At 38.9% G+C, this 14,954-nt stretch overlaps 1 protein-coding gene across 1 annotated transcript; it reads right to left on the bottom strand.

Annotated features, from left to right (window-relative positions):
- Window positions 1-2,314: 2,314 nt before the first annotated feature.
- Window positions 2,315-8,564, bottom strand: tmem200b (transmembrane protein 200B). Its single transcript, XM_065290802.2, has 2 exons — window positions 8,116-8,564; window positions 2,315-4,657 (listed from the first exon to the last, which is right to left on the bottom strand). Exon 2 carries the CDS (start codon window positions 4,613-4,615, stop codon window positions 3,428-3,430), a length of 1,188 nt encoding a protein of 395 aa, XP_065146874.1. The 5' UTR covers window positions 4,616-4,657; window positions 8,116-8,564; the 3' UTR covers window positions 2,315-3,427.
- Between the last annotated feature and the right edge of the window lie 6,390 nt (window positions 8,565-14,954).

Genomic DNA, 14,954 nt, shown 5'->3' on the forward strand with positions numbered 1-14,954 from the left:
TTGATGTATCTTCAACATACTTAACGTGAACATTATTAACATTAAGGCATAAATGGCAAACAATTTGCAAGCATATAGAACATTTTCTTCATATCAAAAGAAAACACAACATTCTGATGTCCATCTATAGTAGCCAAGTAGTGATGATCGAGTCAAAATCAGATTATTGATATTGTTGAGAAACATACATTAGTTTCGTCATATTTTCATAAGCTAACTCAATCGCATACCGTCTCCTGGACTTCTTTGAGCTGCTGTGCGCTGCAGAAAGGAAACACAAACAGCAATAAAATGTGATTGTGTCACACAGATGATGTTTCGGTTCAAATGTGATTGTTTTGCTTTTACAAGCATGAATTGGGTTACTATATTGCATATAGATCAGTTTTGGCTGTGATAATCAGTCTAAATGAATACACTACAAAATAAAGTAAATCATGTAAACTTTAAACTTGAGATTTACAAAGAGGCACATTCCTAAGTTAAAGGGGTCTAGAGACGCCCCTGGAGAACACTTTGATAAAGGAAAATGATTCCTGGGAACAATATTTTGATATAAAATAAATAAGAAATAATTATTGATATATGATCAATGATATGATTATATGAATTTATAAGGAATAAATCAAATGTAACCCTGTTTGTATAACATTGCTCATTTAATTTTCTTTGTACAAAAGGTCTCAACTTCTTGCTTCTATTGAAGATGGATGCTCTTTAGAGAAAATCTTAAATCTTGTCGGGAGGACATGGTTTTAATACAATAATCTAATAATATAATTTTTAATGAAAAAACTTGCATTAGAGTAAAAAATATAAGCATTTATATACTGGTGGTTCCAGACACAGTGGATGTTTTCCAGAAATTAAACCAATGACTTTAGTATTGCAAGGCTGAGGTGCAGAAATCCCAATCTAAGATTGTAAGTGTTAAAACTTTATGAAACAAGATAGAAACTAGTTAATAGTAATATCAATAGCTAATAGTAATATGCGATAGTGATACATCACTGTAGAAATAAAAAAGGCAATTTAATAATTCAATAGCAAAAAAGACAATATTTTAAAATAGCAATTGCATTTCTTTATGCAAATGTTATGGTTAGACTTTGAAGAATCAGTTGAAATTTAAATATAAATATTTAATTTACTAATTTTAAACAAACTTCATAGCAACCAAAAATATAGAGGACACCAAGTGAGAGTGCGCATCCCCTCAAACAGCATTGCTTAGGTCTGTTCTATCGGTATCCCTCCACCTGAAACAAAAGGGGTTCCTCTGAACAGTAAGTGTACTGTTGACAATCTTTACTAAATAATATGTAAAATAAAATGTTTTATCTGTTAACATTAGTTGCACAGTCAATGAAACACTAACAATAAACAACTGCTAAAATAAATAATGCTGTAATAATATTTAGCTTACGATTTATATTACACTAATGTTAATGGATAAAAACACACTGTAGAGTGTTACAGTAGCAATCTATTAAGGTTTAGAATAGCATTGGGTTGACTAATAAAATGTAGCATTAGAGCCTTAACCTTTTCCCAAAGGTTAAAATGCAGTTTTTCTTTTTAGCAATCCCAAAGTCTGGACTGATTGCATATCAGGAATAAAATAGATTTCTCGAAATGCCAAAAATATCTGACAATTACCTGCCAGTGGTTCTTTGATAGAAGTTACCAGGACAAGGTTTCTTATTCAGAATGAGAGATTTTCTCATTTCTTAAACAAAGCCTGTATGTTAGCAGTTTAAGTGAAATTAATTCCAGAAAAAGGTACAGTAAAAACTAAAAGCTAAATTTGAGGTAAATATACATATGGGCAGTGTTGGGCAGCAATTAGTAACTAGTTACTGTAATAATATAACTTTTCCTGGTAACCAGTAGTGTAACTAATTACATTTTTTTAAATAACATTACAGTTACCATCCAAAAAAATGTCTAGTTATTTTTTGTCACAACATCACCAACATGTTTGGTTGGTTCCACCAGCTTGAGCCCTGTTGCAGATTGTAGTATGTTACTGCATTATTAAAATACAGGAAAATTAAAGCTAGTTTTACTCTTTATTTATCTGTAACTTTAATGGATTTCGTGGATACCAATTTTTTGAGGTGTAATGGAATAGTGTAATAATGTAACAAGTAGTGTTAATACTGTTAGTGGGAGTAATAAGTAAAAATATTTATTTTGGAAAAAATAACTACTAATAAGTAATGCTGTATATTACGTTTTTTTTGTTTTGTTACTAGCCTAATACTAGTAGGACTGCCTTTAAAGCAGTGCATTGATGGCAAATACATTCCAAAAGTTTTGATTTGACTTTTATTTGCAACACAGGCATGTAAATTCAGTTCAAATATGTAAAGGGTCTGACACAATAACTGATCGGTCAGTCAGATTGTGGATATTGCTCAGTACATTAACACATGGCATACAACACTGTGTACAAAACAGGCTACACAGACAAAATAGACAAAGTTGACTTCCTTAAACAGTTTTGAAAACAGATTGAATTTACACATTCTCACTGCAAAGAGGAGGAGCTGGGTTCAGCTCCGCTTGTTAAAGGGTAAGCAATTACAGTATGTACCCGCATTAGTGCATGCAAAAACTAAACACCTTCATAAATGAAGCACACAACACTGTGCCTTCATCATTAATTCTTCTGTTTTATTGCCATAAGGCAGAGATGGAACAGAATGTGTGGATAGAGATGCTCTGTGCTAAGGAAGAACCAAATAAATTAAATGGAAGAATCGATTTATTTTGGTCAAATTACCAGAATTCTCCATTTGCACAAATCTAATTATAATTCAAAGTAAACCTCTAGTAATTATCAACACTGGGATCATGCTTCTGGCTAACTTAACTTCAGAAGTCTTGCTTTGAATTTACTTATCGATGATGTATTTTACCTCGTATACTCTATTTGTGATGCTTCAAAAATACTGCTTACTGTGTCGTGGAAAACAAGTAGTGCTTTAGAAACAATAACAAACTGATTTCACCTGTTGCCCATTTTCACAGGATATAGAATTCATGCAGTTTAAGCTGTTTAGCATGTTACCATGTCTTAAAAAGACCTCCACCCCAGCTAATGCCTTGAGGTGTATTCAGATTTCCATGCCATTAAGAGCAGCATGGACCAAGTTAATTACCTTTCAGGTGATTTTCCATACTCCACAGATCTCAAAACACACCAGTTAAGGAAAAACTAGTCAAGTGAGAGAACTGGTTTGTTCTTGGAGATCGGTCAGCTTAAAGGGTTTGCCGAAGCTGTGCTAAAACATCCACCAGAAACTTGTGCCCATTTCTGGTTTTGGTTATTCCAGGTGTTCATCACCTTTTAGTAAGGCTCATCTGTATGACCATGATATTTACCAGTCCATTAACCCTGAAGAAATCGTTTACCCTTGCCTCACTGGAAAGGACCCGAGCCATAGCTTTTGTCCAGCTGTAAGCATTGTTGCTCAAGCTGGTCCAGTAATTTGTCCACAGAGTCTTCCTTGTTCTCAAGCTTTAGGTATCTCCTGACATTTCTAAGATCTAGCCGAGGCCAGCTGCGGTGCCTCTGTTCTTCCATAGGTTGAAGGTCAAACCCAACCATACTCACGCACACCTCCGAGCTGGATTGTCTTGGAAGCAGACTGTGGTGACCCATAGAGATCATTGGCTTGTCCTCTGTATGCATCACATTACTGGGAAGTATTTGTGGTCTAGTCCTGTGGCTCATGCTGTAGGACCTTCTGTTCTGGATGGAGAAGCTTTCACAGTCCTCCCTACCTAGTATCGACATGGAGGACATGGTAACACAGTTGCTGAGTCCAAAGTGACTTTCTAGCCGCAAATCAAGCCCAGGGGTGGTCCCTTGCTCCTCATCACAAAAAATTACTTTGCTAATGTTGCAGGATTTGGATGAATTGATGGAGGAGGTGGACGAAGAGTCCTGATGATGAAGGACCTCAGTGTGCATGGTTTCCCGCTGCTGTACGCTCTCCTCCTCTTCTATGCTCTTCACTTGGAGGAGCGGCTCTGAGCTGGACAATTCCTGCAAGCAGAGAATGTTCAGGTGGGCTGCAGGTAAACTGCTGACCCATTGGTAGTGCCTGGCAAGAGAGTTCACCTGTAAGAGGTCTGCTGAAGGAACAGCTGCAGAAACCGAGCAGATTACACTCCTCATCTGAGCCAGAAGCATTCGAGTTTCCCTATCACGATTCTCATAGAGGACCGTGTTGGCACAAATAAGTATAAAGAGTCCCACTCCCATAATGACAGGACCCAGTAATTTCATCCTTTCACTGTGAACCAGACTTGCTGCAGATAAAAGGCCCTTGGACCCTAATCCCCATCCTGAAGTGCCGGAGGACCCTTCCTCTACATTGTCCAGTGTTGCGCGGTGTGCACGGTATGGCCAGTAGCCTGCCACGGCAAGTGCAGTGCCAACAATAACAACCACTACCCCAAGCACCAGAAAGGCACCAGGCATGGAGCGAATACGTAGCTTTCCCTGTATAACACCTTCCTTCTTCCTCCTGGAATGAAGACTAAAACGTGGCAGGCGCTGACGGGAAGGTGATTTCCTATCGCTGGACTTTTGACTCCTCATTGCCCTAGGCTGGTCCAGTGCACACCCCACTCCACTGGGAGTCTGAAAAAGCATAGGTAAAAGGGTCAGCGTGGTCAGAGTTGTCAAGAGGGTTATGTAAACGTATTTACAACCAGTAATGCTTGTTTCTGAACCCCCAAACTAATCTGTTTATATGTATATTGAACTACAAATTAATGCTAGTGATCCCTGGAGCTTTTTTTCTTTTAAGCACGCTGTCTGTTATTTTATTAATATTTAATTTACAGTGTTGTTTTAAATCATTTATGAGAACAGTTGCAGTGTTTTTGTTTGCTTATAAATGCTAAGATGATCATAAAAAGTCACATGGTCTTGAACATCTTAGGGAAAACGAGTGACGGCCATCCAAAGCAACACCACATGTGTAAACAAAATTCACTAAACTCTATCAGAATTAGAGGCTGTGCAGCAGCATCCTATCCAGACCAATCTGGTTCAAAGTAACGCTACATTAAATCCATGAAAACGTTAGATGAAAAATTGCAAGATAACTTAAGCGAAAGAGATGTGAAATGTGTATCTACACATAAAACACTTCAATAAAATACTGCTATTGAACGACATGTTCACAGCTGTTTAGATTAGTGATGCTCCGATTCATCTCTCAATAAAATTACTCTCTGCTCATCAGTGAAGAACTGTTGTACTTCATACGAATGCGTGTATATTTAATTAATACAGTAAAGACTGTGAAGTGATTTATTTTAATTACTTTTAACAGACATAAACCTTTTTAAAGGCCAGAGGTGGAAAAAGTAATAAAATATTGTACTCAAGTAAAAGTAAAGTTACTTTTATAATATTTTACTTAAGTAAAAGTAAAGTTACTGGTCTAAAAATCTACTCAAGTAAAAGTAAAAAGTAAATCATTTTAACTTTACTCAGAGTAAAAGTTACTTTTTTTTTAAAGCGGGGAGAGGTGGAGGATTCTAGTATAGTTCAAAAACGACAAGGGAATATAAATCTCAAACTAGTTGTTTTTAATTGTAGGAACATCTTTACAATTAAAGTAGAATAATAAAAAAAGTTAATTAAATTAAAAGCTTTTTTAAACTAAGAAACATTTATGGAATTGTTTAATGAATTTACATTTGAGTTATGCACTTTTGAAGGTGGTCAGCAGCTGGTAAATACAATCACTATAGTAAGTTTGTAATTGATGTATTGCTGGTAACATACATTATTTTATTAAACTATAGTTTAAATGAGCATATAATTAGATGAGTGCTATATACTTTTGACACGTTTATTGTCTTCTAGCTTCCCTGACCTGGGTACCTGATGTCAGACCTTTATTCTTTCTCTCTCTCTCTCTCTCTCTCTCTCTCTCTCCAATGTCCTGCGCATTCTCAAAGACGTTCTGAAGTTGTGCTTGACTTGACGCGAAGCTGTTAGACCTCGGAAGATAATGCGCATGGTATTAAAAACGCGTCGTGCAAATGAATGGTAAAAACCCGGTCGTTTCGTACTCAAGAGCATGAATCCTACCTTTCATATGAAAGAAACACTCGCCTCGCGTCAGTGAAAAGTGGTCCCTTAAATATGACCAGGTGTTTCTTTCATAAGATTTGACTGAGACGAGTCTGCATTAGCGCGCGCCTGTCTCGTCCGCCTCCATGGTTCTTTTTGCGCGTTCCCCCGCCCATCAATCATCCGTTGCGCGTCTTTATCACCTTGCTTTTTTAAATATTTTTTTACTCAGTAACGGATATGATTTAAAATGTAGCGAAGTACAATACTTTAAACAAAACATACTTAAGTAAAAGTAAAAGTACAGATTTTAAAAACTACTCAAAAAGTAAAAGTACACAAAAAAACTACTCAGTTACAGTAACGTGAGTAAATGTAATTCGTTACTTTCCACCTCTGTTAAAGGCATATTACATTTCTCTTTGCAAGAAGAAATATTTGTTGTGCTTATTTATTTGATTCTCTTATTAAAACAATAATATACCTAATTTATAGTTAATTTCATTTCTACAAATGGTGCAAACTCTGCTAGATTATAGATAAAAGATTCCCATTCCACTGCCATTTTGTGATCGGCACTGATCGGCGATCGGCAGATCATGATCCTGGTGATCGGTAATCGGTGATCGGCCCCAAAAATGCTGATCGGAAAATCTCTAGTTTAGATGTCATCACACATAAACCATATGCTACAATTACATCACATACCGCTACATTATAAATATACCCATTCTTAAAAGTAAGATGTGTTGTACCTCAACAAAGTTATCTAAAAACATCTACACCACTTGAGGAGGAAAGTGTGGAAAAACGAACAACAGTTGCTAGATTTGAATTTACGTGGCCTACTCATTCTGGAACAAATGCTCTGTTGGCAGGATTTTTTCAACAACTCTGAAAATGTAATTTACCATCCTTGTAGTTTGTAAGCAAGAAGCCAGTATTTCTGCAAAGTAATGTGGCTAAAGGTAAACACTGAGGTTGTGGCCATTTTGTTATTAAAGACTTTCTGGCTGTTTAAACTAACCCACATATCCCATAAATTTAACAGCAATGATACAGTCAAATGATACAACTTCAAAACAAGATCCACATACAAAAGCAATGTATAGTGCCGAAAATGTTTGGACTGATTCAGCAAAAGATCGAACTGATGAAATCCAGACCTCTTTTTCCATTACCAGGTTCAGCTTTACTTTTAATGGCTGTTCACTCTGGTTTCCAAATGGATGAAAATTAATTACCGTATATAAAGCAGTCTATAAACAGAGCTGGAGATCGATCTTCAAATTCGAATTGTGCCCGATCACGGTGTTCAAGATCAAACCATTATTTTATTCACTGACACCGAGAGACAATCTCCTAAAACTATGGAGTCCCCTTCCGGTAGAGTGAGACTGTTCGTGTTAATCTTTAATATTTGCAGTGTGGTGATGCATGAACACGAACACACCTCGTACCGCATTAAAATGTTTCAAAAACTCTTTTGCCTACATTCATTCATCAATTCTGACTTACACTGCAGGACATCTTGAAAATTATATTAAGCTTTTGTTAACATTACAAAACACATAAAAGCGTCATTAATTTTCTTTAATATGGGACTAAGATCATATTTGCATTTCGCATCTCGCATATAGTTTTACAAACAAAAGACGATTATTTTCGTTTTATTAAATTCATTATCATTTCAGGCAGACATTACAGCATACCTCATAAAACATCTGTCCAGTGTCCATCCTATGCAAATATTACCAAAGAAATCAAAACTTATTCTCATAATTAATCCATTCAAAAAAATGACTTCAAAGCTCTATTCTCGTTCGCAGACTATAAATTTTCGTTAAAACGTAACGTTAAATAGTGACAATAAATACCGATCGACCTTTAATAAGGTCAAGTCAATAGATAAAATCTGTGATGATTTTTGTGCTGTATACTTGTTACATAAACCAAATTGTAGCTACCACGCTCCTCAGAAGACAATGACAGGAATGTGTTTTACTTGCCTTTGTTACAGTGTATCACGTCAACGCCGAGATGTTTTTCATCCACTGTGAAGTTTCGCAGTTCACCATCAATCCAGACGCGTGAGAAGTGCGGCGTGCCTCCCATGTCAGCTCTTCCTCTCCAAAAGAATACAGTGATGGGTTAAACGAACGGACATTCTAAGGGCAGAAATGAGGAATTTCTCTCCATAACCAGCGGTCACCGTCTGCTCGTTCACCACTGTTCAAATTTCTTGTTTTCCCCTCTTGTTAAAGTGTTGGGTAGGGCGCCTCCTTCGTCGTCTCTTTTATCTGAGGCACAGTAGTGGCCCGACTTCGCTTTCCACATAATCTGATGGTATTATAGCCTACACTCAACAGGCTTTTATAGCTCCGCTCCGTTTGCGGTTCTGAGTACGTTCTGAGTATACAACAAGGTTTTGAAGTAACAAAATATGAAAATGGTGACACCTCTTGAGCGCATTGGCAAAAATATTTAAATCAACCACAAACATGCATTTTTTCTTACTTGAGTATGGCGACATCTTGTGGAAACATGGAACAAATTGTTCCATTGCAGTGATTGAAATCGTTTAGATTAGCTTTCAGTATGAATATGTTAGATTTAACCCTTGTGCATCAATTTTAAAAAGTTACACATAGGTTCACAGGGGACAAAAATGTCCGTGTCCAAAAAGTGTCATAAAAATATTATAGATTTATATTTTTTTCCACTTTCACTGATGCCATTTTTTTAACCAGCATCAGCTCTAATCACAATGACCAAACATTCATTCATTTTCAGAATTTTAACCCTTTAAATGCTGGTTTGTTTACACAATGCCACTGCTGTTTTTTTTATGAAAAAAAAGAACATTTTTAATTATTTTCAATTTACTAAATGCTAAGCAGATTTTTTTTTCTTTGAGTATTACAGCCTTGGATATGTCAATGATTAACAACAACATTAATTTTATGCATTCATATTTTTATGCAGTATCAGATTAAACAAAAAAGTTATCTCTCAGGTCCATAAAGGACAAAAATGTCCATGTCAAAAAAGTGTCATAAAAATATTATAGATTAATATTTTTTTCCACTTTCACTGATGCCATTTTTTTTAACCAGCATCAGCTCTAATCACAATGACCAAACATTCATTAATTTTCAGAATTTTAACCCTTCAAATGCTGGTTTGTTTACACAATGCCACTGTTGTTCTTTATGAACAAAAACGACACCTCCTTTGCAGCGGTTTTAGTCTTGTGATATCCAGTACAATATATTTTTTTTAATTTAAACTGTTCACACATGCACACACACATGCTCTCACACACGCTCACACACACGCACACACACACGCACATTCTGGTTTCCATGTTTTGTGGGGACATTTCATAGACATAATGCATTTTATACCATACAAACTGTATATTCTATTCCCCTTACCTACCCCATTCTCTAACCCCAACCATCACAGAAACCCTTCTACTACTTCACATTTTCAAGAAACATCATTCTGTTTGATTTATAAGCTTGTTTTCTCATGGGGACCTCAAAATGTCCCCACAAGGTCACAAAAATACTGGTACTCCTATCTTTGTGGGGACAATTGGTCACCACAACGTGATAATTACCAGGTACACACACACATACACATAAAATTTTCAGTACACACATACAAACCACACTCTGACATCCATACCAACACACCCACACAATTATAGCTTCGTAATATATCTAATATATAGGTCCATAAAGGACAAAAATGTCCATGTCAAAAAAGTGTCATAAAAATATTATAGATTAATATTTTTTTCCACTTTCACTGATGCCATTTTTTTTAACCAGCATCAGCTCTAATCACAATGACCAAACATTCATTAATTTTCAGAATTTTAACCCTTCAAATGCTGGTTTGTTTACACAATGCCACTGTTGTTCTTTATGAACAAAAACGACACCTCCTTTGCAGCGGTTTTAGTCTTGTGATATCCAGTACAATATATTTTTTTTAATTTAAACTGTTCACACATGCACACACACATGCTCTCACACACGCTCACACACACGCACACACACACGCACATTCTGGTTTCCATGTTTTGTGGGGACATTTCATAGACATAATGCATTTTATACCATACAAACTGTATATTCTATTCCCCTTACCTACCCCATTCTCTAACCCCAACCATCACAGAAACCCTTCTACTACTTCACATTTTCAAGAAACATCATTCTGTTTGATTTATAAGCTTGTTTTCTCATGGGGACCTCAAAATGTCCCCACAAGGTCACAAAAATACTGGTACTCCTATCTTTGTGGGGACAATTGGTCACCACAACGTGATAATTACCAGGTACACACACACATACACATAAAATTTTCAGTACACACATACAAACCACACTCTGACATCTATACCAACACACCCACACAATTATAGCTTCGTAATATATCTAATAGGCTCTATAATATGCATAAGCAGAAAACAACAATAAAGCGATAATTTGCTTTATATGCCAAACCTAAAAAAATGGCACCATCTGGAAAAAAATAGTACAAATTTAAATTTTGAAGCCTTGCCAACAGAATGAAAGCCTGTTAACAAAGATTGCATCATTTTATAGTTGAATGGCACCGGGATTAAAAATTGCAGTTTTAATGGGTTTCAATGGGGAAATTTTTGTCCAAAAGGTCCTGAGAGGAAGTATTTTGTGTACCTAGTAGAAAATCGATTTTTTAAAGGAAATGAAGGTGAAATATTAAAATTCCAATACAAATGCACACCTATGGCAAATTTTATGCAGTTAGCATTAACGCAGGCAAAGTTATCAAAAAAACAAAACTGAAAAGGACAAAAATGTCCTCAAGGATGCACAAGGGTTAAGGATATCTATGATCTACTGCGCTCTATTATTTAATATGGGACTGAGATCATCTCTGCATTTCGCATCACGGATATGTTACAAACAAAAGACGATTCATTTCGTTTTGTTAAATTCATTATCATTTCAGGCAGACATTGCAGCATACCTCATAAAACATTACGGCTTTAATTTCTAGAGTTTATAATATAAATATTTCCTTTCAAAAGCCCATTGCTTTACCTCAGAAGACATTTAACAAAGTTTATTTAACTACATTAAAAAGGAGCATGGTCACGTAATCCATAATCAAACCAGTCAGCGCAAAGAGGTCTCTATATATCGGCATCTCTCACCCCTGTCCAGTAACAGTTTTGCCGCATCCCTCCTCCACACCATTGCCTCACTCTCAGCTGGTACATTTATCCCAGTTAAGGAGGTGGGAGTGTTTTTTGTAGCTTTAAGAATATGGCACTATTCAATGCCATTATAAATCTGAAAAGGGCCTGACAATTATTTAATATAACTCCAATGGTGTTTATTTAAAAGAAGAAAGTCATATACAACTATAAGGGTGAGTAAAATATGGGTTCAATTATGGGGTAATTCAATTCCCAGGAAACACACATACTGATAAAATGTATATTATTTTATGTGTCGCTTTGGAAAATGTAAAGAAAATTGGAATAGTATTTAAAGGGATAGTTGACCCAAAAATGAAAACTCTTTTATCATTTACCTATCCTCGTGTTGTTTTAATCCTGTAGGAGTTTCTTTGTTCTGTTGAACACAAAATAAGATATTTTGATAAATAATCACATAGTTGACGGTACTATTAAAATGTATTTTTTGTGTTCAACAGAAAAATAAAGTACATAGAGGTTTAAAAACCACATGAGTAAATAATGTTAGAGTTAAACTATCCCTTTAAAACATATAATATCTTACTTTTGCCAATAATGAACAATGATTTTTTCAATTCAATTCAATTTTATTTATATAGCGCTTTTCACAAAAGTCAATTGTTTCAAAGCAGCTTTACATAAATAGAAGCAGTGAAAAGCACAGAAAACGACAGATAGCACAACAAAATACATGATAGCATGAGCAGTAAAATTTGCTGCGGCTATGACTCAATATTATAATTGCACGTATTACTAAAGCAACGTATAGAAGAGGAAGCGTCTCGGTTACGTATGTAACCCTCGTTCCCTGAAGGAGGGAACGGAGACGTCACGTCGTGACCGACGAATTGGGAACTCGCTTAGAGAGACCAATCTGCTTCGTACTCTACTAAAACGCCAATGAACTTGGCATTGAGATATTTGCATAATGCTGGCGCCGCCCCGCCAGGTGCGTATATAAGCCACAGGTGCAAATATGGAAATTAGCTTCTTTTTCGCTGAGAAAGCCGGAAAGTGTGACCGGCCAATAAACAGCAGGGAGCAGCCCTGTGGCGACGGGACGTGACGTCTCCGTTCCCTCCTTCAGGGAACGAGGGTTACATACGTAACCGAGACGTTCCCTTTCAGTCGGTCACTACGACGTCACGTCGTGACCGACGAATTGGGAATCCCTACCAAAACGCCACTGAGGGCTGACCTCTTCCAGTGTCTGCGTAAAGCCCTCCGGTTCCACTTAAGGATAAGGAGAATTAGGTTTTAAGGCAGAAGGCCGGGCACTAGATGTTCCTTTAACCCCACAGTAGTGCCAGCGACTGGGAAGCGCCCTATCTGAGCGGTATAGGGACGCTGCGGAAGCCACCGCCCCGTTAAGGGCTATTGGTGGGCGAAAGTCAACCGTAGTTGAGGTATAAATGACAGCCGTGGCTGTGTAAGCAAAGCAGTTCTCTGCTGAGGGAAACGTGGGCTAGTAGGATTAACCCCACGGAAAAATACTCACAAAGGAACCCGGTGGGACGCAATGTGGATGCCCGAGCCAAACACAGGTTCGCGAGGATGCAGCTAGTGAGAGGCTGGCAGCGGATGCTCCGCAACATCAGGCTGCCAAGGCAGCGGAGGAAGGCAAAACAATTTATTACGCGTTTTTGTCTCGAAGGCCTTCCATACTGAGCTCAGTTTGGAGCAGCAGTCGGAGGCTGCAAGCTTCCCCTAACGAGGAAAGAACACGAGAGGAGACAGGCTCGACACGAACACTGTAAAATCTAATGAACGTATTAGGTGTCGCCCAACCAGCAGCTCTGCAGATGTCTGTTAGCGAGGAACCACGAGCGAATGCCCAAAATGAGGCTACACTTCTAGTAGAGTGAGCTCTCAAATTAAATGGACAAGGAATGCCCTGCAGATTATAAGCAAGGGCGATAGTATCAACTATCCAATGAGACATCCTCTGCTTAGTGACAGCTTTCCCTCTCTGCTGGCCACCATAACAAACAAGAGCTGGTCTGAGGTCCTGAGGCTTTGTGTGCGATCCACGTAGCTGCGTAACGCTCGTACAGGGCATAATAAAGCCATGGTTGGGTCTGCCCTCCTCCGGGGAGCAGCGCTTGCAAGCTCACCACCTTATCTCTGAAGGGAGTGGTGGGAACTTTGGGCACGTAGCCTGGTCTGGGTCTCAGTGAGACAGCAGGACCAAACTGAAGGCACGAATCGTCAACAGAGAATGCATGTAAATTCCTTACTCTCTTACGGAGACCAATGCTAGCAGGGTCAGAGTTTTCATTGACAAAAACTTCAGACTCGCAGACTGCAAAGGCTCGAACGCGGAACCTGTAGTAGGGCTTCAGCACCATGGACAGGTCTCAGGAGGAATAGAGGGAGGGCGCGAGGGGTTTAGCCTGCGAGCGCCTCTTAAAATCTAATAACCAAATCATGCTGCCAACTGATCTGCCGTTAATAAGCGAGTGATGAGCAGAAATAGCGGCGATATCAACTTTAATGGTGGAGGGTGACAGCCTACCATCTAACCTGTGTTGAAGATATATAAAAGCACAATGTTAAGCATTCTCTGGGGTCCTCGCGTTGCGAAGAGCACCAGGTGACGAAAAAGGGTTTCATTTAAGCGCGTAAGCCCGTCTTGTGGACGGTGCTCGTACCGCGTCGATGGTGTTAGATACCGCTTGCGATAAATCACCTAAACCTTGCGCGCGCTCAACGACCATACATGGAAATCGCACAGGTCGGGGCGCGGGTGCCAAAATGTGCCCCTTCCTTGAGAAAGAAAGTCCTTCCTCAGGGGAATTCGCCAGGGAGGGGCTGTCGCGAGGAGCATTAACTCTGAAAACCAATTCCTGGTCGTCCAGTACGGGGCGACTAATAAAAGGCTCTCCTCGTCCTGCCTGACTTTGCACAGTGTCTGTGCGATTAAGCTCACTGGAGTGAATGCGTATTTGTGCATCCCCCGCGGCCAGCAGTGTGTCAGCACATCCACGCCGAGGCTGTCCTCGGTTAGTTAATAAAACAGGCGACAGTGGGTATCGTCCGGTGACGCAAATAGATCTATCTGCGCACGACCGAACTTATTCCAAATTAGCCGGACCGTCTGGGGGTGGAGTCGCCATTCTCCGGGGCGCGCAGCTCGGGAAAGCGCGTCCGCCGCTGTATTTGAGCGTCCCCGGAAAGTGAATGGCACGAAGGGACCTCAGATGCTTCTGACTCCAAAGGAGGAGATGACGAGCGAGATGCGACAGGTGACGAGAGCGCAAAAACCGCCTTAACGGTAAATAACGCAACAGTCGCAATGTTGTCGGTGTCGGCTAATACATCCTTCCCTCGCATCTCCATAGCGGAGCGTACAAGTCCCAGATATACAGCGCACCGCTCGCGGCAGTTGGGGTGCTATGCACACCCCTGAGACTGCAAGCCCGTCATACGTGGCTGCTCATCCCGTGCTGGGGGCATCGCATGCTACAGAATGCCAGGAGACCCGACTCAGAGGCATATATTGCTATCAGAAATGCTGGGTCTGACCACGGGGTAAAATAGAAATGACACGCAGGTGTAATGGTACACGGTGTATGCCATTGCGCC

This window comes from Paramisgurnus dabryanus, chromosome 19 (genome assembly GCF_030506205.2).
Source record: "Paramisgurnus dabryanus chromosome 19, PD_genome_1.1, whole genome shotgun sequence".
Lineage (NCBI taxonomy): Eukaryota > Metazoa > Chordata > Actinopteri > Cypriniformes > Cobitidae > Paramisgurnus > Paramisgurnus dabryanus.